At 41.4% G+C, this 26,465-nt stretch overlaps 1 protein-coding gene across 1 annotated transcript in view; it reads left to right on the top strand.

The window, feature by feature from the left end:
* The first annotated feature begins 605 nt into the window (after positions 1–605).
* CHN2 (chimerin 2) overlaps positions 606–26,465 on the top strand; it is a 165,644-nt gene continuing 139,784 nt past the window's right edge. The window contains exon 1 of the mRNA XM_071735599.1: positions 606–1,350. Coding sequence (XP_071591700.1) covers positions 1,302–1,350 — 49 coding nt within the window. The 5' untranslated portion in view covers positions 606–1,301. The remainder of the gene's footprint in view (positions 1,351–26,465) is intronic.

The following is a 26,465-nucleotide window of genomic DNA, read 5'->3' as shown; positions in this document are numbered from 1 at the left end:
TGGCTGGCAATAAGGCACAAAGAAGGAAAAACGCAGGGCAGTCAACAGGAGGAAGCCTCATGGTAATGCTTTCTTGGCTCTTCCTCTTTCCCTCCCACCAGTTACAGCTGCGGGCAGGGGTCCAGGCTGGACTGCTACGGAACCGCCGTGTCCTCTTTCCGTCTCTGGCAGCCGGCCCGGCGGGTGTCCCCTATAGCCCCCCAGAGACGCCGGGCCCGGGACCGGTCCGAGAGGGGAGAGATTAGGGCTGGCAGGCCCTAAGTGCGGCCGGGCCGAGTCCCTGCAGCCACCCCTGCGCACCTGGCAGGGAGAGCCCGGTGTTAGTGATGGCCGGTTTGGTTTTTTTGTTTGTTTGTTTTTTTGTTTTTTTTAAGAAAACGGATGCTAGGAGGAAAAGGAAGAAGTAAGGATGGGATCGCGCCAGGCAGGAGAGCCAGGGGAACAGGGGAGTGGAGGGCAACCTTTGCTGGTGGACAAAGGGCGGCGCTGGGCGAAGCACTGGCCCAGGTGCGCAGCCCCTCTCCATCCGTAACCGCGCGGTAGCGGGGGTCTCTGGCAGCCCGGGCAGGGTCGGGGGAGGCAGCAGGAGCGCTGCCGGTCGCGTAGCCCACGCTGCGGCACTGCCGAGGGTGCTCGCCGGCCCGAGGCGCTCAACAGGCGCTGCCGCCCCGCCGGGCCAGGCGGGACGGGAGCCGGCACATGGCCCAAGCTGCGCTCGCCGCCAGCCCCGTGCCAGGCGGCGGCGGGCGGGAAGGGGCTTGGGCGGCTTTCGGCGGGGCTACCGCACCTCCGGGGCTCTCCCGCCCGGGACCCACCCTGCCCGCTCAGCCGGGGCCGGCAGCCCGGCCGGCAGCGCCGCCGCTTCCTTTGTGTGTGTGAGGGGGAGCTGCGGCGGGTCCCCCCGGCGGGCTGACAGCGCTGCCCGCGAGGAGGCGGGGAAGCGAAGGGAAGGGACGGGAAGGGAGGGGAGGAGGCGAGGGAAGGCGCTGGCAGGGCGGCTCTCCCGTCCCCGTCACAAGGTAAGCCCTGCTCCTCAGGCAGAGGGAGGCACTGTAAAAGCCGCCGGGCCTTTTCCCTGACCTGCCGAGCGCCTTCGCCCAGCCCCGCGGAGCGGCCGGCAGCGCCTCGGTGGGGCGCCAACGCCTCCCGCTCCCCGGCGGCGCGGGGAGCCCAGAGCCGGCTGCGGCGGCGGCTCGGCTCGGCGCGGCCCCGGCACTTTGCGATGGGCTGGCGGCAGCGGCGGCCGGACAGCAGCGGGCGCCGACGCGGGGTTCGTAGCTAAGGGGCGAGGAGGAGGGACCATGGCCGCATCCAGTAACTCCAGTCTGTCCGGCTCCTCGGTTTCCTCCGGTAAGTTTCTCCCGCGTTTCTCCCCTCCCTCCATTTTAGCAGGGAGCTACCTGTCTGCAGAGCTCCTTGCCGTCCCGCTCGCCTCGAGTGCCCCCGGCCCCGATGGCAGCCGCCGCGGTGGTTCCCCAGCCCGGCGCGGGCTTTCCCCGGGAGGGCTGCGATGCCCCTACCTGGGGGCGGCTGTCCCTCGGGTGGCGCCGAGGTGTGTGTGTGGGGGAAGCCGGCACGGGGGAGGCTCAGCGGGGCCCAATTCGCCTCCCCGCCGTGCCTTTGTGTGGGGCGAGGAGAGCTCCGCGCCCGGCTCCCTGGCCGGGGGAGCAGCATCCCTCCCGGTTGGGGAAGGGGCGCACCCGCGGCCCCCCTGCGCTTCCGAGGCCGGCACGTTACCGGGGGCCCTTCTCCTCGAAGTTAGGGTGGCCGAGGGTGTTCCGACACCACCTCGCCCTGCGGACGGGCGTCCTGTGGGCGGTCCCCGCGGGGCAGGAGCGGCCTCGCATCCCATCTCGACACGGCGTGCTGCGTGGGGGGGGGTTGCCCCCCGCCGCTCGGGGGCTGCCAAATGTGCCCTCTCGGTGAGCGTCGTGGCACCCAGGTCGTTTTGAGTACTTCTACAATACTGTAAACGCTTACATTTCCGAGCCGGATTAAAAAATGCTTCAGGTGCAAAAGCGCCTCGGGGTTTTTCGAGCGCCGCGGGGGTCGTGCGTAGATGTGAGGAGCTTGCGGTGGGTTTTGGGGGTGCTGGGGCGGGAGGAGGTGTCTTGCGGCTCACTGCTTCTCTGACGGGGAGGGCTGGCTGCCTGCAGAGCCGCAGGAAGGCAGAAAAGTTACATTTCTGAGCGAGACAGCTCGCAGTTTAAAGCAGTGATACAACAGAACGACCACCGCCTGCTTCTTAGCTCACTGCGCAGTTATTTTAATGGTTAAGTTATGAGAAACTGGCAGAGAGCAATATCCTGGCATTTTAGTGTGCTGAAGGAGTAAGTAGAAGGATGAGCAACTTTGGGGTTCAAGGGACTTCTGAGTCAGTGTTTATTTGAGGTGCCAGATTGAGAATTTGTAGGAGTGCTTTTTAAACATAGCAATATGTGCTGTGAAAAGCAGACAAGCTCCTTTGACTATCGATACAACTGTAGAAAAATATAAATAAATTTTAAAGGCAGCAGCTATGTTTGGGTTTTTTTTTTTTTTTAAATGTGGTGTATATGGCTTACACAACTTACTTGGTTTCACTGTTTCAGCATGCAACACTTGCAGCCAGATCCAAAGAAAGAACTGGGTCCTAAAAATAAATATGATTTTCAAGTCTTTTAATAAAAACTACAAACCTTGTGAACCCTGACAGCATTAACTAGAAAGTGCCTGAAAGAAGTAACCATGAGAAAATCTGCCTTGTGTTCACATTCACAAGCAAGAGTCGCCAGACAAGACTGAAAACAAGCAGGAGTCACCTCAGCTCAATAGTGTGTTAGTTAAAATACTTGCTCGGGCAATGGGATTTTTATTTTATGGATCATTTGTATATTTTTACATCTAAATTGTGTGATAAACCCAGAAACAACTCTAAATGCCCAGTCTGGAACTTGGTGCTGTCTTCCTTGGTGCTGTAACCATTAATCTGGAGAACCATGTCCCTTGTGTGCTTAGATTCCTTGCTTTATGAGTCTCAAGGTCTTTCTTGCATACTGTTCTGAGAGGAGATGCTGAGTGCATTCTTCTGCATCCCCTCAGGTTTTACTGAATCTAGGCTCCAGGATCTGTCTCCTGAACTGATCTGTCTCCCTTGCAATCTTGGTTCTAATGCCTGGACTGCAGGGAAGAGGGGGAGTTCAGGCACATCTTTGGTCCAAACAGCTATCAGCTAACTGCAGGTAGCCTCCAGTCAGCAGGTCAATCTAGTGCCAAACTTAACATTTAGTGGAGAAAATGAGCTCTGGGCTTTAGATGTACATACTTAAAAGTCAGGGGGTTTGGCACTTGACAGTACCCTGCTTTTGCACTAAGCCACTAGCTGCAGCCTACAGCAGCTTATGGTTTATCTTTTGTTCTGGATTTGTGCAAGAACGAGCACAGCTGAGCCTTGGCCCATGCTTGGGGCTCTTAGATGCCACAGTATTACAGCTAATAAATATTGTCAAGTGCTTTATAAAATAACAGAGTGCCCTTGGCTTTCATAACTTACAACCTTGGAGTGGTTTTTGTTTGTTCGAGTGCATTCAGTCTGTATTTCTTCTATGCACATACTAATCAGAACTTAAATTTGCGGCAGCATGATAAAGTTTCCAATATTAGCAGACACATCATATCTGGCTGTGTGCAGCTGTATTTTGGCTGTCTGTGGTTTCAGTTCTCAGAACTCAGCAAGTCTTAGGGCATATTGTTTATATAATCTAACCAAACAGTCTTGCTTTTAACTTTCATTTGGTAGAATTTTTATGCATGTTTAACTTACCAATATGAAGACTTCCAGACAGTATAATTATTTCTATTCCACAGAAGAAGGGAGGTTATAGTATCACAATACGTTTTACTAATGGTAAAAGGAAGTGAAGTTTGTGGTTGATAGCAGAATACCAGACTGCAGGTCTAAGCTCTACCATTGACTTGAAGCCTGGCCTTCATCAACCTGTGTAATGTATTGCTGGATCTTTTTCTCATCTTAAGAGCAATTTAGTGTTTGTCCATCTCTTAGGGACTTCTGAAGCCAAATTAAACCATTGCTCATATAATCTAGGAAAAATTACAATATTTGAAAATGCATTTTTACCTTCAGTAAAACATGGCTTTAAAAAAAATATGCTCTTATACAAACATTCTGAGAAGAAATAAAACTACATCTCCAGAGCATATAAATCATTCAGGTTTAAGATCACTCTTAGGGTTCGCTGTTGTTTTGAGGTAACAACAGATCTGCCTTGCTTCTGTCCTGAAAGTAGTGTCTGTAACATCCAATAGATGGTTAGGTTTGAGGCGTAGGACATGATACTTAAGAAATTACGAGTGATTTGTTTGTTTTAAAAACTTCTGGGGGTAATAGTTGACCTGCACATGCATGAGTACAAGTTGAAGTGTCAGATTCTGCCCCACCTGAACATAAAGTGGGCAGAGTATCTACAGGTTCCTTATAGTCACATCAAGATTTTGGTATAGCCTCTATTTGTTTAGCCTCTTTCTTTACAGAAAGCCAAGAGTGATCTAGAATCCATCTTAAAAGGAATAAAAAGGTTTATTGACTGAGTGGTAACAGCAGAAATCAGAGTTTAATGGCAGGTGAGAATTTTCATTAATTTTTTTAATGGGATGATTTCTTCCATCTCTTACCCACCTTTCTTAAAATACAGATAGTTTTTTCTTAGAGAGTGTCCATCTTTTCTTTTGTAAAATCTTGTATTCTTTATACGGGTGACCACGGATGCACAAAGTAGTCTCATTAGGCCCTGAGGATAGGGGCAGTAACGTCTGCCTGAGAATGGTGAATGCTGAAGCTTGAGAATGTGCTGCTGGAAATGACCATTTGCAGTGTAACATTTCTATTTCAATTACTACCTGTTCATATCAATGAGCAAGATGTGTTAAAACAGTTCAAATATATATAATGTGAAGAAGCTGCCCAAGAATTTTATTGTGTAGATACTCTGCTTGCCCACTTGCGTATTTGTACTTCTGCAAGCAGGACTTACAGTCTTCACTTGAACTTGTGCCTGCATTAAAGATCAGAATTTCATTCTGTCTTGGAGTGATTGTAAGCACTATTTGCACAGTGATGTGGCAGGGTGGTCAGCTGTAGCTGTGCTACAGGTGGGGAGCTAACACACATGGAGAACTATGACTTCAGCTATCAACTAATGGCAAAGGAAGGATTTGTACTTAGGAATATGCTGCTTCTTTGCTTTCACAGCTAGAGGACCTGTCCCTCTGCGTGTCCCTCCTCATGTCCTGTGGTACTTGTCTCAACAGCCACTGTGAGGCTGCTAACTACAGGTTCAGTAATATTAGGGACTTCTCATGGGCCCCATCTGACAGTAGTATATGGAGGATTTTTTGAGTAAGCTAGCAAGCACTCACTGGTAATAAAATCTACAGGAGAGCTGTATTTGTATTGTGTTTCCTGACATAGAGCTCTCTGCTTTTGGTGACAAATTAACTGCTCTATGGCTACCACAAGCTGTGTTCAACAGTGGTTGCAGGAGAAAGGGTTATATTGTGGTGAGGGAGGAAGTTTGGCATAATAAACAGTTAAATTAAACATTCTTCTCTGGACCATGGGTAAATCTGCACAGCATAGGAAGTGCTGAACTTATAATTACTTCCATTGGGAATTCCACTTAACTTGTCTGTAATCTGTTCTATAGCCCATACCCAGGTGATCTATTAACTTGCACACCCCTGAACTTCGTTCTTCTCCCTAGATGAAGTGCAGATTCAATAACAAGCAGCATCTTTCCTTTCCCTCCTATCCTCTAAAGACAACTGTACGTGTTTCTATGCTTTCCTTCATGCTGCTCTTTTCTTAAAATAGACATATTCCCTGGCTGTTTCCCATCTTACTATTGACCCTTATTCTCATTCCAACTGATATTTTTTTAATTATTTTTTTGTTTGTTTGTATATTGAAACTTTTCACCTTTTTCCTGGCAAACAATTTACCTCTCCCACTTTGTCATCAGCTGCCTCCAGTTTCCCTCCACCCAGTAGCCAAATACTGATTGTACACAAGTGACGAAGTTGAGGCTCTGCTTGCTGGAATGTAAATACAAGCTTGAGTGAAGAGACCTTTGTTGTTGCGCCTGCTCTGCTTTCCTAAGAGTCTAAAAAAATCCAGCATTCCTCCCAGCTAAGCTCCAGGCAGCAGTATCCCTGGATGTCAGACATCTCCACCTCTGCACAGCTGTGCTGTGTAAAGTAGTGTATCAGAGAATCATAGAATGGTTTGGGATGGAAGGGACCTTAAAGATCATCTAGTTCCAACCCTCCTGCCTGGGCACACCTCCCATTAGACCATGTTGCTCAAAGCCTCATCCAACCTGGCCTTGAACACTTCCAGGCACATCTGAAGTATGAAGTGGCAGTAAATCCCAGCTGCCTTCAAGGCTTTGGACTCTGCTTGAGAAGTCTTCTGCTAGAAAGCCTCCTTGTAAGAGGTGGATAGGTTAGATAGCTGGGGCTGTCTATCAGGTAAGGGAGATGCAAATACAAGTCTACTAAATGGTAGTGTGCAACCAGGTTTTCTCCTCCAGCAGAACTTGCAATGTGCCAAACCCTTTGTCTGAGTCTGAGTCTGAGCCTGAGCCTGTGCTGTGAGAGGGGTAACACTGGGGGAACTTGGATGAAGACCCAAAGCAAACATGGAAACCCAGTATTTTGTGTTTTCTGTGATCTCCAGAGGTAAATTTGCATCTGTTGAGGAAGACATGGATACTGAAGGAGCAGCTGCTCGCCTTTCTGCTCCCCATCTAAATTAAAGCTTCTGCATGTCCTCTCTGCATTTCAACTAATCCCAGCCACTAGACCAAAAGATGGAGTTTTAAAACATAGGCGAGGGTTCTGCTTCATACCTGAAGAAGGGCTTATGGGCCTTGTCAGGTTATTTTCACTTCTCAGTTGTGTCAGCTGCTTTCATAAAAGGTAGGGCTTCTCACAAACCCCTTGCTTTTGTAAACTCAGCTATCTAAACAGAAGATGAGTGCAACAAATTCTTTTAAAATCACCAATTCTTGATGTTGGTTTTTTTTTTCTTTCTTTAAACTGGAATTCAAAACCTGCTTTTCTGTCCTGAAGCTCAGGGGCAAACACTTATAAGTTTCATTTAAGCACTGATCCTCCTTTTATTGATAGTTTATGGTTCATAAACTAATTCTTGTAATAAATTGAACGGCAACAAATTGATTTTGTTAAATAAATGAACAGAGATATTTTGTTTGAACACAGCATTGTTCTCAAATATGTGTTTTCACACATACTCTTGTGTTTTAAGGATGAAAAGCAGCTTACTGATGGAAGTAGAAAAATATTTGATGGTTCCAGTAACTTAACAAGGTCAAAATAAAATATTAAAGGCTTGTGACTCTCTGGGGGTCATGAAGGTGCTATGATGTGAAATAGTCAGATATATTGTAAAAATGAAAGTCAACATAAGCTGATTTTAATTAAGATGCAAGCAAGTGAGGAGAAATGAAATTACTACTGTACACAGATTCAGAGAGATTCTAATTGGGAGGAAGATTAGTAAATGAAAATAGATGTTTATTCTCTGTGATTTAATAGAAACAGTGTTGTGAAAATGGCACATGAAAGCTACTTAAATAATGCTGCCATTATGCTGATAAGGTGCTACGTTTGATTTTTAAAAGGGCAATAAGAGTTCTTTTTATTTCTGTTCCTCACACCAAGCTTGTGCTGGCCAGGGTGTTCTTGCTGTAAATTAAAGCTGAAGTCTTATATATTTGATGATTATATAGAACTCAGCATTCTTATTAAAATTAATGAAAATTCTAAAGGGAAAAATGCCAGAATAGTACATTCTGATGCATTGATTGGTCCAGCAGTTACTGATTGTGTAGGCTGTGATTACTGAGAGCAAAATAGCCTGGAAAGTGGTAAAATGCATGTCTGCTTCCCAGTGTAGCTAATGCTGCTACTCTGTAAAGCAAAAGTCTTATTCTTCTTATGGATCTGCTTGTCTAAAAGACATATGTGGAGGATCAGCTGAACAGTCTTTCATGCTGTCATGATGATGACCTATTTGGGTACCGGTTCAGCTGACTGGTTCTTGCCTTCTGTTTGATGGTCCTAAGGAGGCTTAGATATGCCAAATGCTGAGCAGGAATATTTTACATTAATGAGTATTATACACAGTCCCCTCATATGCCTATGCCTATAATGTTTTACATGTTACAGATTATAATTATTTGGCTATTATGGTAAGTAAGTCTTTTTATGGCATAAGTAAGTCTTAGACCTGGTGCTTTAGACCAGGAAATGTGGGGTGTTTGGGTTGGGTTTTTTTTTTTGGGTTTTTTTTGGAAGTGATTTTGTGTACATACCTTCAGCTAAAGGGCAACAGTGGCTGAATTTGCCTTGCTTGAAACACTGAATGCTGGCAGAAGCTGTTCCCATGCTGAGGAGCCAGTCTGTTGTCACTTGTTCTTCTCTTCCACAAAAGGAGGAGATTAAATATTTGGAGAACTGTGTGTTAAGGAATGGCACATTAATATTTTATGAAAAAGCTTTTGTTGTGGGAAAATGTAACAGGATTTATAGAAGAAGCTGTAAGTCTGTAATTCTGTATGTATCACATTCTTTACAGGTGTAGTCATAGTTCATCTAAAAGTTATATACAGCAGATAGTGCAAATGTATAATTTTACCTGCAATGAATAATGACCCATTCTTTCTGTCTTTTCCTGACCTTTGATTAGGAGAATGTAAATTTGAATTTTGCATTTGGAGGTGGTTATTACAAACCATGAATCATGTGCAACTCAGCAATAATAGTTTCATCATCCTGTTTTACTCAGCAATAATCCAAATCCCGGGGCTGTAGAGTGAGTGTCTTCCTGGTATAAGGAAACTGGTGTTGTAATAGTGTCCTTCTAACACTAATGTGCTTTAAAGTTTGCCAGTGAGTAGGTTAAAACTTGACTGCATGGGCTGACATGTTGTTAAGAAGAGGCTGAAGGGTTTTTAAAATTCAGAAGAATGTGCAAGTGCCGCTTTGCCTTGCTTCTGGTATTATTGATCAAGGTCATCACAAACGAATTAGTTCAGTAAATAAGACATCTGTTCTGAGGATATCACTATCAGGCAGCCCGATTCTCCTGAGATGAGGTGTCTTCAGTATGGTATTATTACTGACAGGGCAGAAAGTACTAGGTGGGCCCTTTCTTATCATCAGTAAATCATCTGTCACCTTCTGCGACTTGTGCGTCAAGTCACATTTCTCTGTTTCTTCTTGCAAGTTTGTCAAGTAGCTATTCTTCTCCTTCCTTCTCACTGTCCTGTTGGGTGTTTAAACATTGCTTGCAGCTTTTAAAAAAGAAACAGGACTTTATGTAAAGTGTGCTTGTGGTGTTATGCTTTTTATTTCGTCAAAGAAAAAAAAAAAAAGAACACTAGAAGAGAGGGAGACCCTTGTTTATAAATGATGTTCACCTTGCTGAACAGATACTTAAATGCTAAAAATTTGTCTTATCTTGGCAGATAAATTGTTTAAATATTTGGCTTTGGATTATGGCAAAGGTGAAAAACAGCAAGCATACACCATCTACAGGCTTATTGGGCATGTTGATTGGAAAGGCAGGCAGCAGTTCCTGCAAGGAGGTGGTTCTTCTGCCTCAGCAATGTCCAATATACCAGAAGACCTGTGCTGTTGTCAGAAGCAAAAGAAGTCCAATAGCTCTTTCAGTTTTAAGTTTGCCATCAACAGACGTAGAATATCTGTAAGATTATTTTTCTACTATGTGAAGCTGCATGAATTCCACTTTAATTCCCCAATAAACTAGATAAAATATCCCAAAGGGAAGAGGAGAGGATGAGGTGATCTTGAGAGACCCAGTTGGATGTTCCATTTTCAGCTTTTCCAAGGCGTCTGCTCTTAAAGGCAGCTGTAATTTCATGTGTGTGTGGCTGAACTCTACCTTTGTGTGGTATTTGTGCATATTATACCGTGCTGTGGTCCTGCAGACACTGCCAGCCCTTGTATCTCTCACTTCGAAGCAGTTACATTGTGTGTGAACCTGTGTAGCTTGACATTAAATTAAATCCTATCCTGGCTAGGAGTTCAGGTTTCCCCTGAGGTCCTTCCTAGCACAGGGGCATTTGTAAACTGTGAACCTCTTTGGCATGAAAAATTAGGGATGCCAGTGGCTGATGTGGGCTGTTGGCACATCTAAAGAACTTTATAGCAGAACAATCCTTTCACTGCTGTTCCAATGCAGCGATACCACCTTTGTCTGAAGTTCCTGAGCTGTATGTAGGCTGAGAAACTGGTGAAATGTATATGCAGTGTCCCTGCTGTATCCTTTTGCCCTTCTTTAGGTATCCACTGATAGTCACTGTGGGAGATAATCTGACATTCTGACCTGTCCTTGCTGTTCTTATGTATATAGCTCGTAGAGTTACTGCTGTGTCAGCATGCCATGATTTCTAGGTTGGGCTTTCTACAGACAAGAGCTCCTAAAAGAGTGGAAAAAATTGAGCTGGCTTTCAAATATGGGGTGCTGACATTCTATGTTGCTGGCTAAAAACAAACCAAAACCCACACTGAGGTTGCAAGGAGACCCAACAGGAAAATCTTACTAATAGCATGCTGTATTGAACAGTGTGTAGATTTGTTTGAAACCCTCTTTTTTTCCTTTGATTAAAGAACTTTTTCCTTCTTCTCCTTTATTTTATGGACTTGTGACACAAATCATAAATCCAGCTGTAGCTGGATCATATTTCATTCGTTTTGATTCCAATACTAAGGCTAGCAGTTAATGAACTTTTAAGAGCTAGGGCAGAGTATTTCATATAAGGTTCCTCAAAATTCCAAGATGTAGGACTTTATAAATAAACCTGAGTGTCATAATCAAATGTATATAGTGCACGGAAGTGTCTTAAAGCTGATATAAATCTTTGTAGAAGATTCTGGGTTTTTAAACAAAACCCCCTTTATAAGCACAAGGTATTAAGTCCTGACCCTTCAAGTTGCTTGGTACCTTGTATTCCCACTGCACTGAGGTAGCAAATCAGCATCTTGCTGGACTGGGTTGTTGCTTATCTGAGTATGTTAATGCCATTTCCATTAAAGCAGCAGCTGCTGTTATGATGGGGAAAAGTATTATAGGCTACATGGTAAACATCCCCTTGTTCAAGTACTGATACATAACATATTTAATACTCCATGCATTTATATCACGTATCAATAGAACAAGTCCATTTACTGGTGATGAATTTCCAAGGATTATGTAAAAGACTTAAATTATACATAATTTGTATAAATACCTGCTTCTTGAGAAATCACACTATCCATAACTCCTCATTTTCTGCCAGGCAAGCCAAAATGATGGACAGCTTTTAGCACCATGCTATGATAGCTCTGTATTTGTGGATTGGTTTTATTTTTTTGTAATCTAAAGCATGTAGTTCTGTTGTTTGTGTTGAACTTTTTTACTGAAAGAGTACTGAACCCTTCATGTCTTAACAAAAATGGGAAGACAGATTTCAATTCCAAGCCTCTCCACTGTCATTTGTGTCTAACATATGGGTGTATGTTGGAAATTCTGCCTAAGTTTAGAGAATAAGAGTGAATGATGACTTAAACAGGAGTGGCTGCCATGGATCAAACTTCAGTGCCTCTGAGTGAGCATTTGAGACTGGGAGACAAATTAAAGCTATGGGAATAGTGATTGACAGGTGTGCTTTTTTCTTCTCTTCCATTACAAGACTAATAAGAATGTTAAAATCAGTAAACCACTGAGATACAAAATGGATGAACTGGAGGGTCAAGGCAAGTAGATGTCAGATAAGTGGGAATTTCCAAAATTATGTAGTCAAGAAAAAGAGGTGTTGTTATTTAGGTTGTTTGGAGAGAATACAGGACCCTGAACTCTCTTTACAAAGTGGGTTACTGTATCAGACCATGTTATTTAATAGAGTTATTTAATTTTACAGATTTTTAGTGTAGAACCTCTGGTCACTTTAGTAGTAGACGAATACGCCTAAGCACAGGGGTGAGAAAAGTCTTAGGTTTGTTAGAAAATGTCAGTGTTGAGTACAGGCCTTATCTGGTGTTTCTGAGTGAGAGCATGAGCAGGGAACCTCTAAGGCATACCTGAAAGCATCAGTCAGTGACTATGAAAAATCAGGTAACAACCTTTTTTCCTCCAGTTGAACCAACAGTTGGCTGTCAAAGTGCAGAAGCATCCTATGCTGCAGCAGCATTTCAGGTACACACAGAGTACAACATATTTCTGAGATAGGAGGTTTTAAATTTTCATGGAACTCTCCAAGAGTTTCATTTCCATCGATGCAGCACCTGGTGTGAGCTCCAGTGGGTTTCTGTATTGCAGCTCGAGTGATTTCTCCTGCAGTTTGAGAAAGTATTGTGAACACAAAAGGAAGAGGTTTCCTGGGTGTGCTGTTGGGTAGCACTGCTGGGTAGTGCTATCATGAATTGCTAAACAGTTGTTTTATTTCCTTTCAGGAGTGATGGATTAATTAATTCAATAAGCTTCAAGAGAAAAAGAAATTCTCCTCTCAAATCCATTAAATTGCCTTACACAATTGATTTTAAAAGTAAAGCTGAAAAAAGGAAGTTTTAAGTGCAAAACCAAAGAGTTGAGTGTATTACTTTTAATGATTTATGTAACAGTAAATCTTTAAGCACTGGCAACTTAAGGAATCAACACATAATGTATGTTTTCTTATAGAACTACAAAATTTGGCAGAAGTGTACAGGTTATTTATGGGCTTGTTTGAACATAAAAATTATTTGAAAAAAGATCTCAAGAGCTACAATGAAAAAAAAATGTTCAGATATGGAAATATTATGGAATAGTTATTCTGGAACAGCTATTCCTGAACACTATCCGGCCAAGCTATAGTAATGTAGATCATTGACTTGAAGGATGTAGAAATACAGCAATAATTATACTAATTTGTCAAGAAATGCTAAGCTTCTCTCTCTCTCTCTCTTTTTTTTTTTTTTTTGGTTTCCTTTCTGCTTGATGTAGTCTTGAAAGCTCATTGCTACCTTTTTTTCCAGAGACATAATGTGTTCTTGACATCAGAAACTTAAACCCAAACCTGCCATTTTAAAGGTTTTTATTCTTCTTTTATTTAATTTTTTAAAAATTTTATTTTAATGTTATTTAGCACAGGAGCTGATCATGTGAAGGTTAAACTGTGAAAGGATAAAATGACATGAAGATAAAGATGATGCATTTCAGAGTAAAATTTTGCTAAGAAGAACAGATCATTATTAGTTAGAAGTGTTTTTATCATGCACATAGGTGCAGTCAGGATTGGGGATGAATGTTGTTGAACAGGATATTATAATTACTGTTGTTTCATGTATGCTGACATGCATTTATAGAGTAGTGGTGTGAAAAAGTCACAGGGAGGTTAGTAAATGTATAAATATAGAATCAGTGACAGTTGGGGGACCAAAAATCATGTACCTTGAAGAATGCTGTAGGCATGAGGATAGTGGGATTAAACTACAATAAAACCAGCGAAGAATTAGCATGCTGCTTCTAATTGCATGTATCAAAATGTATGTATATGCTTAAGAAAATAACAGAAACAAGAATGTCAAGGAAAAATAGCAGGAATTTGCCCCCTGCCTCCCCTCCTCCCCTCCTCCAAGCAGTTTCTTCTTTAATTCTGTTAACTAAGAATCAAGTGGCACGTTGTCTGCAAAGAATTGCTTGCAGAGGGCTTTGGCTCATGAAATCCTTTTCTGTCTTGTATTTGTTTCAGATGCTTTGATCTCTTTTGGTTTGATGAGTACGTGTCATCACTTGGTATTGCAGTTGCTTCCTCTTACTCAGATATGACAGTAATAAATATATTCACTGAAGAGTGTAATTTTAAATTTATATTACAGTTATTGGCAAGTACTGTAGCCCAAATGATGGAAATGAGGCGAAGTCTGGTTCAGGTTGATTTTTTAAAAATAATTGATCCATCTTATCAATATGCATAATAAGCTTATCAAAATAGACTTTTCAAAAATTAAAGAAGAAAAAAGTCAATGTAAAATGATTGTAAGTGTAATTGAGTAGTGTAATTTACTTTCACTTTACTGGAAAATGCTTTCAGCTTCACCTCTTAAGCTTTAGAAAACTGCACACTGACTCCTGGCAGTGGTGTATTGATTGAAGGCATCCAGAGTGTCTAGAAAACATAAGTGTATACAAATTTGTCTGAAAGGGATGTGTTTGAGAGACAAAACCTCCATCACAGCCTAGGGTTTGCAAGAAATATGCTGTTTTAAAAACATACTGAATATGCCATAATGCATAATCAAGAGCTTAATAATAGCAGGATTTTGAAAAAAAAAATTCATAATTCTGTAAAAACTAATCTTCATGGGATTTGTTTCATAACTGGAAAGAAATTAGGCAGAAAAATTGAACCATTCAGCTACTTCCAGAGACTAAAATTAAAATCAACATGGAATAAAAATGCAATTTCTTTCAGGAAATACTCTCAATTTGTTAGAGAATGAACTGAGGTCCCCCATTGGGTATCATTGGGACCATGTAAGTGATGTTTACAACTTTTTCCCTTAATGTAGTTTACCTTATTTTTGGTTTACATCACAGACTTGTCTTATACATTTATTTGGTTCTCTTTATAACGTCAGTTTAGGACATACTTCGTCTCAGTAAAATTTCAATAAATTTCTTTTTGTTTTTCCCTTCATTCTCACATATACTCTGTCTCTCCAAATGCAAAGCTTTTTGAGGTTAGGCAGACTTATGCTTAAACCAGTTAAGTAACTGCAAATAACATCAAAGATGTGAACAGTGTTATCCTGGGTTTATGTTCTGACAGTTACTTAGTCTGTCTGATTCTGATTTTCCCCATCCTTGATGATCAGACTGGTCCCTAGTAAACATTTCAGAACAGATTTATTCACTGCTACACACTTAAAGAAGTTGATGTTGTTCATTTCTGGGGCTGTTGAGAACCATTTGGAACAGCAGCTGCTGAGGTAGCGATTTGGACCCTGACACCCTTGAAAGGAGAAACATCGTGGGCGCACAGAACCTTTCCAAAGTATCAGTGACATGCAAGCCTGAAAGCATTTGCATATTTTATTTTAACAGATTTTTTTTTTCCCCACCAGGAATATGTTCAGCTTGCTTGCAGATACTGCATCTGATTGTGTGATCTCAAGTAGGAATGACTGCAGGATTTTTTTGTGTATCTAAGGATCCCATAAGTGCATGAGCAAGGGCATTTTCTTTCTGATTACCTGCCAGGTTGTGACAAACTTAAAGAAATACGATCTTATGGGTAAGATGCTGTAGTCAGCTCAGTTTACTGTGTCCTGTGATTTATTGGTGCCTGAAATCCATGTAATGGGAGATGCCAGCTCTCATCTAAGGGAGATCTAAGAAAGAATGAGAAACTCACCTTCAGGCCTGGGCCAGCTTTCTGAAATACTGAGAAAAAAAGTGTTTCATAGTGAGTTTATTACTCAAGGCCAAACTAAATTTTAGGCCAGTTTCTCTTCAGGCCTCTTTTAGGCCACTGCTCATCTAAAACCAGCCAAACCTCCACTGTTCTGTCTAGTAAACACAGCAGTCTTTATAATCTGTGATCCTGAGGAACCGAACCTTGGGGAAATTCAGCTGGGTTGCACCATCAGACAGTCTGGTATTAAGTTTTTTTTTAAGTTCTTGGACTAGTTGACCTGTCAGAGTGGTGTAAAGTCCCTGTAAGTGCAAATGGGAATCAAAACATTTGTGCTACTAAAGGTCTGACTCTGCAGTATTACTGTTGGGTTTATATCATCAGGGATGATTTTTCTTTGGACAGCTTCCGTAAGAGGAAAATAAAAATCAGCCTCATGATGGTACAAATATGGGGAGATGACCTCCAACCCTTAACATCACTTCCTCAAAATGCTTTGCTCGTCAAATCTTAAGGTCAGAGCCCTTTATCATAGTGACACAGTGGAATCTTTTCCAGCCTGAAGAGTCACAGGGTACTTGGCCAATCCTTGTATATGGTAGATTACGTATTTTTTATCATCCACATTGTCTTCTATTACTCTTTTCCAGTCCTTATGTAATCCTATAAAAATGGACCAAAACCAAAATGTCGTCAAGGGATGGAGGCATCTTATCTGTATTACACTGGAATTAGAATGTTCTTATTTTGTTCTTTGTTCCTTAATATTGAGTTTTCTGTTTCATTCATGGTATTTTCAAGCATTTACAAGTGCTGTGTTGACTTGCCTACTATAACATATTATCATGTGTCTGTTAGTATTGTTCTTTTTAATAGTTTCTACTAATTTGTCCAGTGCAGATGTCAGGCTACATGAAATTTTCTATCTTTCTCTTGGGGCCCTTTATAAAATTGGCATTTTGCAGTCCTCTAATATTGAGGCAGTTTCAAAAGAGACAGTCATGGTGCTATTTCATCCATGTTTTCCTTAATAACTCTCTTATAAACAAATTCTGATCTGTACATTCTGATCTGTTATGCATGTGGTGAAATGTCTGGAGCCCGAGACTTATGAGGAGCTGCTGAGGGAACTGGAGATGTTTAGTCTGAAGCAAAGGAGGCTGAGAGGAGACCTTATTGCTCTCTACAGGTATCTGAAAGGAGGTCATACCAAGCTGGATGTTGGGCTCTTCTCCCAAATAACATGGGATAGGACAAGAGGAAATGGCCTTGAGTTGTGCCAAGAGAGGTTTACATTGGATATTAGCAAAAATTTCTTCACCAAAAGGGTTGTCAGACTCTGGAACAGGAGTCACCATCCCTGGAGGTATTTAAAAATTATGTAGGTGCAGTGCGCAGGGACATGGTTTAGTGGTGAACTTGGCAGTTCTAAGTTAATGGTTGGACTTGGTAATCGTAAAGGTCTTTTCCAACCAAAGCGATTCCATGATTCTCTGATTCTGTGATATATTTGTTCTTTAGCCTCTTCCACCAAAATCTCTGTTTAAAATGGATGATCCAATCAATCACGCGTTAAAAAAGTTTCGATGTGGCAGCTTTTCCAGTTTCTGTGTTCTGTATATGCAGAGCTCAAAATACTTGATTATTTTCTAATATAAGTGCCTTTATCCTTTCATTGTTTGTTGGCCATAGTGGCAGACTTTGCATTTGAACATGAAAAAGGGGTTGTTCTGAATTCTTCTGTCTTATGCTGGTCATCTATCAGACTGTCTTTTGGCTTGCCCTATTGTGGTTTGAGTTTGCTTTGGATTGGTTTTTTTGTTTGCTTGGGTTTTTTTGTTTTGTTTGTTAATTACTACTATTTTCCAGTTTAGCCTGCCATAGCAGTCTTTCTACTTTATTTGGACATGAGTCCAGAAGGATGTTTTAATGCTTCTGATAACCTTTCATACCCTGCTGTTCAACTACACTGGCTTCCTTTTCCTCTTTTTTTTTTCCAAATCTCTTTTTGCTATGTGGCATGTATTTGCTCTCAGCCTCCAGTGCAATATCTCTGTTTACCATGCAGCCTGGGAAAGTTTAAGTCTCTTTGCTTCTTCCCCGTTTTGTTAGCTTCCTTTTAGCAAGATTTAATGTATCCTCCAGGGTGACTTAAAAATCTGATTTTGAAGGTTTTATCAGTCCTGTCAAAATTTCCTAGTATGTATATCAACACTGCCTACAGTTACAAACCTATTAAAAATGTCCAAACTGTAAAAACTGTGTGTGAATGCATAAGCACGTGTGTCTGTTCATCATAGATAGGGAACAGATAATCGTTCTTGACAGGAAGAAAAATTCTAGATGTAGAACCTAGGCAGTCAAAGATGGGTTTTGTTTGGTTTTATCAGGCTCTGAACTAGCAGAAACTGTCCCTTCTGATGTCACACTGCTGTCTCCAGCCCGATGGCTGCTTGAGGGCCAGCCAAGCTGCTTCTGCACCCAAAGAACCTGGGAAGTGAGGTCTCAGTTTTTAGCTACTGACGTTTGGAATTTGGATCGAGGTGGTTTAGCAGGACAACTTGTACAATTAGACAAATTTTTTTTGAGCCAAGGTAGGCAACATTGTATTTCTGGAAGGATCACTCCCCTAAAATTCCATGCCTTTGTCACAGCTTACTGTGGTAGATCCAGCTGAGGCATCAGTAAGTGTTAATGAAGGACCCTAATAAACAAGCTTAGTAAAGTCCTGTAGCTTAACTATGGTATTGTTTCAATGAAAAAGCTTTTTTGAGAGTCAGAAAATGTAAGAGTAATCAGATTGCATAATAAGGCATCACTGACACTCTGCTGCTTAAAGGAAATAAAAACCTGAGCAGGATTAGTAATTTTTAAATATTGTAATAGAAGAAGGTAAAAGACTTTCAGAAAAGGTGAAACAGGGTAAATGTTCTTTCTTTGAATCAAAATGAGGCAGTTTGTTTAAATTTAATAGTAGAGTGGATATGGATATACATTAACATGTACTAGAAAGCTGTCAGATTACCTTACCATTAATCTTGATCTGACCTCTTCCAGGCAAGAAGCACATGCTATGTGAAGTTTTTTCTTTTAACTTCAAACCTGAGCTCTCTTTATTTTAATATAATATTTTCCACGCTGTCTTTCTGAACCTTCCTCTGTGTGTTTGAAATTTACAACACTGAGCTTTATCTGAAAGCGAGTTTATTTTTAGACCTTGAAAGAGAGCTGCATGAGTAAGATGCAGAGAATGAACAGCCTGGAAATACCCCTCTCTGAGATGCATCTCTTCTTGGCTGCTCACACTTGATTTTAGTCTGGCCATGACATGGACGTGTACAGAGCGTGTGCCAAAGTCCTCACTTGGTTTTAGGTTGTTTATTTATAGTATATTAATGGTTTAATATGATTTGAAAATGAGTAGCTCTATGTTAATTGAGTAAGGAAAAGCATATAAAGAAACATTCTCCTTTTAATGGCTAGGGAGGTCTATTCCAGAGGCAGCAGAGGCACTAACCCAGAGGGTTTTGTCTGACTGGGAAGATGTGTTCCCACCTCTCCCTGGGGAGCATCCTCCCTGCTTTGTGCAGCTCCCCCTCCGTCTTCGCAAGCCCCACGCTTTGCACATGGTAACCCTCAGCATCAGAGAAGGTGTGTAGGACACCAGAAGGAGGGTTTATTCATTAACCTTGACTTAGAGCAGAATCAGAGGGTGAGGATCCAGGAGGGCAGGTTGAACAGACTGAACAGCTTGCTGCTGCCAGAGAGAGGGGGTGTCCCAGCCTGCTGCCCGCTCCCTGGCCCCGCTCTTGCTGCCGCTGCGTGATGCTCTGGCACTCATCTTCTCCTTCTGTGAGCTGGCAGCCAACGCTGTTTGAGGAACAGGGCTGACAGTGAAAAGCAGAAATCTCAATCTGGCATTTGCTTAGCGAGGTTCTCCTCTTCTTATTCCAGTATCTGTCACCCAAAATCTTGAGTTTCCCTTCTCCTCAAAGGTGTATGGCATGTCGATTGCTTTTTACATCGTTGCTATTCGGAGGCTTTCCAAGGAGCCTGTGCCCTCCTTTTCAGTTCCTCCTCTTGCTCCTCTTCATGAGTATGTTTTCATCCCTGCCTGTAAAACCCATTGGTAGCATTCCTGTCATGCCAGAAACAATATTAATTGTATTAATTTTACATGGATTTTTCAAATTTCTTAGGATCTGAGGTATTTTTGAGTTTTGACAAAGCATCTTTGCTTGGTTTTTGGAATTTTGGCAGCTGAACATACTGGGAGCTTTCTGAGAGAAAAAAAAAAACAAACAACAAAGAACCCCCAGTATTATGTATTACAAACAAAGCAAAAATGGTGCCAGGAAGAGTCTATTACTAAGTGATGAGAAGACACAGAATTCCAAAGTTGAGAATCTAGGTGCACATTTTCTTTGGCTTCTGTCAACATCAATATTAAAAGGTAGTTTTCAACCATATGACAAAGCATTACTTTAAAAAAAATAAAATATAAGATACAGCTTGTGCTTACAACGTTGGCACATCTCTGAAACACTGTGTATTTTTTAAGTGTGTGAGCTGGAATTCAAGAACACTGTTTAGGTGAAATGTGTTTATTAAACACAGATAGCAATCCCCTATAACACCAAAGGATTTAAAGAAAAAGGGAGCAGGGTAGAAATGTACTCACACATGAACGTTTTTGAGTCTTCTTTTGCTCTCTACATGAAAATACTTGATTGTTTTTCTTCTAAGGATGCAGTCTTTTTTTTTTTTTTCTGTGATTTTTTTTCCCCCCCTGTTCCTCTGAAACAGTGGACTGGAAATGGTGATGTTCTGAGAGCTATTGTATTAACTTGGGCTAGTGCCAAGAAAACTTTTCTGCCTGGAGAAATAGTGCCAATTTTCAGGTTCAATATTTCATACTACTGAGGTTATAAAAATTTTGTGAATCTGTGTACAGCTGACAGTTTGTTTTTCCAACTCAATAAGCCGTTGCTAGAAGCTGGTTAATTATTAATCCTTGGATTAAAGTTTTCTAATGTTTTGCTTTTTTTTTTTTTTTTTAACCTAAACTGTCCTCCTGAGCAGCTCTAGATGAATAACACCTACAAGAGGGTATATTTTACCACAAGAATTTTTAAACTGACGTTGAAGAATTAATTTATCTTCTTTCATGTATAAAATATTTTACAGCTGAGACCAAAATACTTCTAAAAGCAGAGAGATTATCAGAGTCATGTCACTTTAGGAAATGGATTCCTCTAATTTAAACACAGTCTACAAACATTTCTGTATGTGTCAGTAACTTAATAAGTTTACATTTTCAGATTCACGATGGTCTTCAGTGACATGATCAGAATAAAACAAGGAACATAAAATCTTTATTTATAGGAAACACTTTGGTCCCATTGAATCCTGACAAACAATTCATTAGCCATGAAATAGCCTTGTAGGGAATTTCAGAGATGACACAGATTTTAATTTAAACTTTTCAGAAAAACAGTTGGAAAAACATAAAACTTTAAAATCTTTTCAACAGGGAGTAAAAGCCTTTTATACTTTAGTCTCTGGAACCGCTTCAGTGGAATGTTAGAAATGCTTTGGAGAGCAGTAAAAGTGGAATTGGCTCCGTGGTTCAGAATATTAGTTCCCTGCAAATGCTCAATAACAGATAATGAGCATAAGTGAGAAATCCAACCAGGAGTGTAAAGAGAGGCTTGTTCTTGCAATGAGCTCCATATGGATAGAATAGATAGACATTTCTGCCTTTTCAGAACATCACTTTCATCAGCAGATTCCCCACACGGTACATGGAGCAACTGTGCTCCATGAGCTGATTGCATCACCAAAATGAAGTGACAGCATGTCTGAATTGGTTGGCTAAATGTTTTGTGATAATCTTGATCAGGAGGAAAAAGCCTGTGATTATTTTGTTTCCATTAGCTGTTTCAGTTGTGTGTTTCATTCACAGTCTGTATTTACTGTCTGGGGTAAAACAGGCATAGGCTTTGGTTTGGATTGAAACTGCTTTCTCCTAACAGTGATTTCCAGGAATTTCTGGTGAGCAGCTTGGGGGAGGGGGAGAGCAAGGAATTCTGTGAGTAGAAAAGCCTCTTAACTTTCTTTATGCGGAATCCTCTAAACTACCACCGCCATGGCACGAAGTCCCAGTTATATCCTACATGACACCCCAATGGTAACCCTTCAGATGCTGTCCCTACCTTCCTTCCCCTCAGAGATGCTCCTGTTTTCCACTCTATCCAACTCCTGGCAGCTCCCCCTGGTATCTTTCACCTCCTCCCAAACAGGCTCCCTGTTTCAGTACCCTCTATATAGTGTGACCAGCAAGTCAAGGGAATCATTTCTACCCCTCTGCTCTGCTTTTGTGGGACCCCACCTGGAGTAGGGCACCCAGAGCTGTGACCAGCTGGGAATCCCCAACACAAGAAGGACATGCAGCTGGACCAAGTCCAGAGGAGGGCCACAAAGATGATGAGAGGGCTGGAACACCTCTCCTGTGAAGAGAGTCTGAGAGTTGTTCAGCCTGGAGAAGACCTTATAGTGGCCTTCCAGTACCTGAAATGGCCTAGAGGAAAGCTGGGGAAGGACTCTTTGCAAAGACATGTAGTGATAGGATGAAGGGTAATGGTTTCAAGCTGAAAGAATGTAGATTAACATTAGGTAATAGGAAAAAATTCTTTAGCGTGAGGGTGGCAAGACATTGGAACAGGTTGCCCAGGGAAGCTGTGGTTGCCCCCTCCCTGGAAGTGTTTAAGGCAAGACTGGATGGGGCTTTGAGCAATCTGGTCTAGTGGGAGAAATCCCTGCCCAGGAAGGGGGGTTGGAACTGGATGATCTATAAGGTTCCTTCCAATCCAAACCATTTTGTGATTCTGTGATTCTATGTTACGGGCTTCTTGGCTGGCCAGAAGCCACCTTGTCCTTTTGATAGTCTTTATTTACATATGCACTTACTGGTCAGGAAATGTGTGCTTACCCATCAGGAAAGCAGAAGGAAGTGTCTATCTGTCTGCAGAATGGTGTCCCCAGTGAGGTTTGCCCCTCTAACTACATCAGTGGCGTTAAAGGTTTTGAGTTCTCCCCATCTTTCTCTGAGTCTCTGTCCAGATGTGGAATTTCAGTAATGCAATGGGAACTTGATGCCTTTGAGATCTTTCACTCTCCATTGAGTGGTAACTGGGTGACCAGTTACAGTAAATAACTTGTAAATTTCTTGTTTGCCTGTGAGAAGAGCAGGTATTGTCATTTTGGAACTGATACTAAGTTGAAACTCAACTTTCTGGAGATGTGAAAGCAGGTTGATTGTGTCTGTGTGAGTGACTGAATGTCATCTGTTTCAGTCTGCTTGGTTACATACATTCAAAAAATAAAAAGGAAGAAACATGCATTAGAATGTGAATGTATCTGTGGAGGAGAAACAATATGAGTATCTATTAACTTTGTGGTTAATTAAAACACTGAGAAACTTCAGCTTCCTGTCAACTCACAATATTTCGCTTTCATTTTGAGACCCTAGTAATAATATAGTATCTATATTTTATATAGATCTAAGTTAAAGTATCTATAATGTATTTAGTGAAATGATGGGTTGCTGAAGTATTAATTTCCATGTGAGTGCCAGTTTTGGGGCCTGGTCAGACATTACCAACTGTTTTGATTGATGATGCTGATACCTCATGTTAATGTAAGACATTTAACCAGTCAGAAAACTTCACTGGCACTTCACTGCCTCAGATACACTAGAAAAATAATTTGGGGTTTGACTCTTGCCACATCCTTGCAGCACAGAACAAAGTCAACAGAGGATGTTAGGAAGCATCTGCTGCTGGGTTCAGAGGTGAGTGGTCTGCAAGCACTTCAAGGGGAATTTGGCACCAATACTGAAGTCACTGTGCTACCCCTGGTGTAAAATGAGTTGTGAAATGAACCATCTAGTGTCCTGGTTTATGGCTTTCTTGAGAGCTGCCACTATGTACAGCACATGGAGTTCCCACACTGTGCTGGGAGGTCAGGTGAGTGCAAATCCAGAGGACAACATGATCATCACCTTCAAACCAAAGACACAGACTGGCTTCTGACTTGGCACTTTTCACTCCAGATGTTTTGTAAGCAGCTGTGATTGTCATCAAAGTCTGTCATACAGTAGCTACACTTGAAGACTTGAGAAAGCACTGATTTAAACAGTGGAGGTAGCATCTGCCATATTTTTCATTCTAGACATTTTTTTTTCTGCAGCATCTTGAAATAACAGAACACAGATTTGTAAAAATTGAAATACACCAGATAGAGTCTTGATATCATGGTGGGAAGGGACTGCATAACCATTTAATCATGATGGAAATAAATGAAACCAGAACCTGGTGGCTGATACTAATTCATGGGTCTACACTTGCTTCCTTCACTGTAAATCTGTGCTTTTACTTCTTGCTTGTAACATTTTTGAGCAATAAATACAGACACTGAAGGTCCCAGTTACTGTTTTTACACACATTTCTGAACGCTAAATAGTTTAAAACTACGGTCAAAGTATGATGTGATATATTTTGGAGTTTTATTATATTTTCTGAAAAGAATTCAGCATAGATTAGTTAGGATTTTTCCTTCCCCTCCTCCTTCCCTCTGCCCCTCCAGTTTCTGTAAAGCACTCTGGAAGTTTTTGCTAACAACTTCTGTCTTCTTAACTGACATATGGAGAAGCCATGATGTTGGCATGAAGTTATCTCCTGGTAATAGTGCCAGCAGAGTGTTATTTTGCTGCATTGTTTAATACAGGGAACTGCTTTGTGTTTTGTCTGTAATTTCAGCTTTTCTGAATGTTTGGTTTTGGATTCATGATAGTAATTTTGCCAGTTTCTTTAGCATTTTGAGATGTCTAATAAAAGGCATAATGATGGTATGAAATATTTTTTGGTGATCTTGTATCTTTTCTAATCCCGTCTCTTTTATGGGTCTTTAGTAAGTTTTCTGTGGCAGATGTTGCAGAATAGCTATTGTAGGAAAAGTTGCAATGTAGAAATGCCAATTTTTTCATTCTGAAAGGCTTCAAGGTTTTTTCATAGATAATTCTTTGCATTTTCTGCTAGTGCTAACGTGAAGAAGATCTATTTTAGCTGTGTAACCTGGTGTTTCTCGGATTACACGGAAAGCAGAACTCTCAGTTGGGGTCAAATCCTGAGTCTTTGCATGCAGAGGGAAGGCAGGAAGAGTGGAGTGAGATTTCCACATCCCTGCTTGTTTCCTGACTCACTGACTTGAGCAAATTTCATTTGGGAAGTAGCTGAGACTAAGTACAAAGCCTTCAAAGTCCTCCTAAATAGTAACAGCCAGCAATTTTATAACAAATTATAGATAAAATCCTGATGCTGTTGAAGTCGGTAGCAAAAGTCCCACTGACTTGAGCAGAGCCAGGATTTCACAAGCAGTGTTTGAAGCACTGTCAGCACATGGACTGGTTCTCTGTTGCCCTGTCTAAAAGGGGGGGGTAGGTATCACTGCCCTTAATTTGCAGACCAAGACATCAACATGAAATTACTTGGTCCCTCCTTCACAAAGCCAGTTAGCATTTGAACAGTAGTTTGGAGTTTCCATGATCTCAGCAGTCAGTTCATGCCTGACACCATCTTTTGCCATGTTGTTTTTACATGATATCCCTGCACGTTAATTTGATATTCTATTCTTTGGCTTGTTTTTCACTTGCCCATCTTTTAACTAACCATTTCATCCATCGTGCACTTCTCTAGCATTTAGTTTTCCCTGAGTTAATTTACAGTGGTTCTATTTCTGGCCATCAGATTTCCTCCCCTCCTTTTATGGCCATAACAGAGCACACTTGTAAATCATCCTTCAGACTGCATGCACTGGCTTCCTTCTTGCTGCAAAACGTGAGCAGCTCTACCCTGTTGTCACTATTACACACTGACATTTAGCAGATGGATTGCCATTGTTCCAGAAGTACTATTTTCCTAACATTTTAGAATTACTTTGTTTTTGTTCCATGATTAACTCCTGAAAATAGCACTGGCCCTCAGTGTCTCTTCATAAACTCAACAGATACATTCTAATATATGTAAATATTTGTTGAAATATTTTCCTTCGTTCAGAAATAGTCTGTACAAACTTAATTTATATTTTACTGCCAGTTGTGGACAATTCAGCTGAATGATGTAATCTTCATTTATCTGTCCTGGTTTTAGATTGTATTCTACACAAAAACTTAAATTACTTCCATAACAAAGACATCACCTGAACAATGGTGGACATGCCTCCCATATCCAACATCTTATGCTGAGCTTCAGGAAACAAATAATATGCTATCTTTTTTAATTTCCTATTCATTCCCCTCGTCTGTTCCTTGTTGTACTTGCTCTCAGTTAAATGCTGGCTTCTTTTCTTTATCAAATGAGGTCTTTTGGAGTACCTTGGCATTTCTTTTGATTTAATAGTCATTAACTATTTTTTTTTCTACGGACAAAGAAAGGCTGGCACAGCCAGAACTCCTGGGGTCCCTCTCTCCTCTCTCCTCTCCCCTTAAGCCTTGAGCTCCAGCTTTTTAACAGCTGGGGTCTCATCTGAGTTCCCTGGTATTTGAGGTAGGGTTCATCAGTCAGTAATATTAATTTCTTCAAGGGCTGTGTTCTGTGATTTTTTAACAGCATCAGATGGCTCAGGGTAAGTGATTTCAATCGGAGTTTGAACACAGATTTTCTTGTGTAAAGCAATCTTTCTGTGGATGGGACATGTTTTATTTTTCACATGTACAGCTAAGTTACACTGAAATTTGCAAGTTTAATTCTTTGTGACAAAATGCTAAAATTGGTGGCAGCTTGGTAAGGAAATTGCCACTTGCTTTCTGCAAAGCATTACAATCAGTTTTGGCCCCAAACTGAAATCTTCTTCCCAACTACTCCTCCATTTTGATGTGGGATAAAGTCAAAATCCACAGAGTATCTCTCTTGGTTCTAGCTGGGAAGGCAT

This window comes from Heliangelus exortis, chromosome 2 (assembly GCF_036169615.1).
Source record: "Heliangelus exortis chromosome 2, bHelExo1.hap1, whole genome shotgun sequence".
Taxonomy (NCBI): domain Eukaryota; kingdom Metazoa; phylum Chordata; class Aves; order Apodiformes; family Trochilidae; genus Heliangelus; species Heliangelus exortis.
This window is presented reverse-complemented; position numbering and strand designations above follow the sequence as displayed.